General features: G+C 32.1%; 1 protein-coding gene across 1 annotated transcript; it reads left to right on the top strand.

Annotated features, from left to right (window-relative positions):
* Positions 1-2,386: 2,386 nt before the first annotated feature.
* LOC149229874 (transcription factor bHLH118-like) lies at positions 2,387-4,013 on the top strand. Its single transcript, XM_089375931.1, has 3 exons — positions 2,387-2,982; positions 3,076-3,426; positions 3,732-4,013. The coding sequence occupies exons 1-3, from the start codon at positions 2,596-2,598 to the stop codon at positions 3,843-3,845; spliced, it is 852 nt and encodes a 283-aa protein (XP_089232057.1). The 5' UTR covers positions 2,387-2,595; the 3' UTR covers positions 3,846-4,013.

The following is a 4,013-nucleotide window of genomic DNA, read 5'->3' as shown; positions in this document are numbered from 1 at the left end:
ATCTTTGGCAGTGTTCAGAGAGGGTTTAGGGGATTCAAAACTGAATATGCAGTAGTCGTATCAAGACTTTGAGGGTTGCAGAAGCCAAGGGCTCCTCCGCCAATATTCTCCATGACCTTAGTGCTCGATCACAGCTTGGGTTGGTGGTTACAAGAAGGAAGAGAATGAATTGTAGAGATGTAGGAGAGGGAAAGGGAAGCCAGGGCAAGGGAAGCATGAAAGCACAATATGAAAATCATTTCTGAAAACTTGCATTGCATTACAATTTTCCAAATTTGAAAACAAGTTATCCTCTTCCATAAAGTGGATTTCAATTCACATTTAAAACAAGTAGTGATTAAATTACTCGGTCCCCACTTTCTTTGAGAATGACGTTATTCTACATCGTCACAAGGGTCACTCTTTCATGATAGTAAGTAGTATTTCTTTTATACAATTCATGCAGGGAGACCATGGAGATTTATTCGAGGATCTTAGCAAAAAATTGATTGTGGCTGGCAAAAAATTACACTTATTAGTTTCCCTTCGAGGTGGTTAACTCCTTTGTGGGCTAAAAGCGAGTGAAACGTATTTTTTGAGACATGAAATTTTTTATTAAAGAAAAAAATTAAATGCCAGAAATGTTCTATTTAATTTATTTCTTCATAACTAAAAATGTATCAACTTACAAAATTTCACATCATCATTTCGAAAAATTGGCGTGTTTCAAATAACTCATAACCTTATTAATTAATTCTTCTTAAGGTTTTTTTTTTTTAATATTGCTATTATCCTGGGTTAGTTTTAGTATTCTCTATATTACTGGGTTTTTATATTTTATTTTTAGCCATAACATTATTCTCTTTTAGTGTTTTAGTTATAAAATGATTTCATCATTTTTATAGACTCCATCTTAACTTTTGTTTTGTTTTTTTTTTAAATGAATTTTTATATTATTGACTCTTATTTTTATTTCATTTTCTCTTCTACTTTTATTTTATATATATATACTAATTTATTGTTATTATCTGTTAATTTGATTTTTTTAACTTTTGTTTAATTATAACACTTTTTTTTATTTGAGTGAATTTTTGAATTTTGATCTTTTTTTTTTTGTATTAATTTATGTTTACACATTTATAATGATTTTTTTATTTGACTTTTCTTGGTTCTATATATATGCTTTCTTTGTTTCTGGCAAGATTTTCTCTTTTTAAAAATTTGGTTTTTAATTAAAAATATTTTTAATTGCGGTTTAACAAGTTATTAGAAGTTATAGAAAATTAAAAAATAAATTAATATTATATAAATTACTATTAGTTTATAACCTTTGAATTTTTTCTTCTCTATAATATTTATTTGAATATCTAGATCAAAATCTCCATCTAAGTCTTCATAGTGAACCGCAAATGAGAGTTTAATGAAGTTGGTTTTAGCAAAATACTTTATTGCGAAAATATGAACCACAATATCCTAAATTCATTAAAAAAATGCATAGATTGTCATTAAATGAAAAAAATTACTAAAACCTTAAAAAAATATGATTTTTAATAATATTAAATTTTATTACATTGATAATATATATGTAAAAAGAATGTTATTACCAATAAAAGCATTCATGAATAGTAGTTAGGAATAACTATAATCAATAGATAACTAATTTATAATAGATTTTCTCTGTCTGGAAAACCATTTATAATAAAAATTAAAAATATGAAATCAATATATTAAGACTATAAAATATTAATTAAATGTCATATTATAAAATACCTAAATAAAAAATTAAGAAGGGATGAAATTATATATAATCCTTTACTTAATTTCCAAACACGTGTAGTTGGAAAATTCTATGTTGCACGTCATCATAATATACTCTTAAGACAAAAGAATATGGCATCGATGAACATGGGATACAGTTCATCAACTAACTTTGAAGTTTGAACGCACTTAAAAAAATAGTTGCAAGTTATATATATTCATGGGTATGATTATTGTTGTGCCCGTAGTGCCATAAAGAAGACCAAGTCTCTCTGGAAACGAGATTTGTCTTAATTTTAGGTTTTCTCTGCACAGAGTCCTACCCGTGTTCTGTTCATAGATTTGGCCGCTTTACATTTCCCCTACTTCCAAAATAAGAAGAATAAAATTATATTGTTATGGGATGTTTGCGGTCAACAAAGAGTCCCACCCGTGTTCTGTTCATAGATTTGGCCGCTTTACATTTCCCCTACTTCCAAAATAAGAAGAATAAAATTATATTGTTATTGGATGTTTGCGGTCAACAGTTTCCATAAAACGTATAATATTTATAATACTCGCATCAGATTGAGTTGTGAGCCGTATTTTTATACGCGATCTTCTCGTATGATCTTTGCCAGGGTTTTCTTTCGTTTGGAGGAAGAGATCATTCAGTCTGTTAAGAGATCCCAACTTATTTCTGTATGTAATAATGTGATCCGTTGTTTATCAGCATTCGATGAGGGATTTCGCACTTAACAGGAAAGCCCGAACTGATCGAATACTGATCTTGTGGATCCACTCATTCGTCTGTAAATCACTGGCAATAATTTCGTGATTTTAAAATTAGGTCGCTTAAAGGTTTAGTTCACCTCAAAGATGAGCATTTCTTCTTGGTTGAACTCACCATTTTATTCTTATAACGTTGTGGCAAACAAGTTTGACATTGAAAGCGTATCGAGTAATTCCGATCCATGTCTACCAACGCAAGATCCATTTCTAGCGAGTTATAATACCGATCATTCTGCCCACATATTTAATTTGTTTGATAGCTACGACTCCGAAACCCCAGCCGTCCCTTCGAATCCTTTAATGCGGACATTCTGCAATTCCAGTTCTGCAACTAATAGTCAGTCTTGCAATAGATTACCAGGCACCGTCATGGCAGTCAAAAGGAATCACAAAGTGATCGAAAGACAGCGGCGTAATGAAATGAAAATGCTTTTCTCACGGCTTAGATCGTTGCTCCCCGAAAAAGATACGCGGGTATGTCTTTTCTGCTTAATATCTAGGGTTTTGAGACATCAACGGTATTCTCTAGGGTTTTATTGAATATAATTTGGATATTCTGTTCTTCAGGGAAAACGAACAGTGTCAGAACAAGTACTCGAGTCTCTGAATTACATTCGCCATCTACAGCAAAAACTCCGAGAACTTTCAGCCCAAAGAGAGAAAATGAAGGTCAACTCAGATCGAAATGCAAAAGTTTCATTTGAGAAATTTTGCAATAAAATTCCGCCTTTGGATCGGGAATACCCTGAACTAAAAATAAATTCTGTGGGATCGGGTGTTCAGATCTGGACGAACACTTTGGAACGTGATATTGTGTACTCTGATATTCTATTGGCGTTGGAAGAAGGTGGGCTTGAAGTTGTGAGCGCTGCTTCATCCGCCATTAACAACAGAGCTTATCATACCATACATGCCAAGGTACTCGCTTATACTCGTTATCAGTGGGTAACATTCTTCTTCTCCAAGCATGATAATCTTAACTGGAAAAAAAACATTTTGCACTGCTAAAGATCCAATGCTAATAAGAGTTCATAGTTTCTATGTAAACCTTTTGCATTGTTAAAAATCAAATGTTAAGAAAAACTCTTCTTTTTTTCTTAGGAAGCCTGCATTATTAGGTTTACACAATTTACATGGACATCTTATTCATCCAAGACTAAAAAGCACATGGCTACTCTGTCAGCAATAAACACTTAAGTTTACAAGTTTTTTTAACGATGCAGGTGTTTGATGTCACTTCTTTTAACATCCACACCCTCTACCAGAAACTGTGGAATTTGATAAACACTCACCACAGCAACAATGAGGATCCGGGGACTACTGAAGCTGAAGGATAATGTTCTGTGCAGCATAAATGAATGGTTTAAAAGGTCTTTCAAGCTTATTTTATACACCTATTTTAAACTGAATAAAAGACTGTTAGGATTGCTTGGTTGTTCAACCGAATCGCATATTTGATAGAAATGCATATCGAGTAATCTGCTCGTTCATGCCCGTCAGAAATG

Source organism: Pinus tabuliformis, chromosome J (genome assembly GCF_031772625.1).
Source record: "Pinus tabuliformis cultivar Carrire ecotype Pingquan chromosome J, CPIR1, whole genome shotgun sequence".
Taxonomy (NCBI): domain Eukaryota; kingdom Viridiplantae; phylum Streptophyta; class Pinopsida; order Pinales; family Pinaceae; genus Pinus; species Pinus tabuliformis.
Note: the sequence above shows the minus strand (reverse complement) of the source record. Positions and strands in the feature narration are given on the sequence as shown.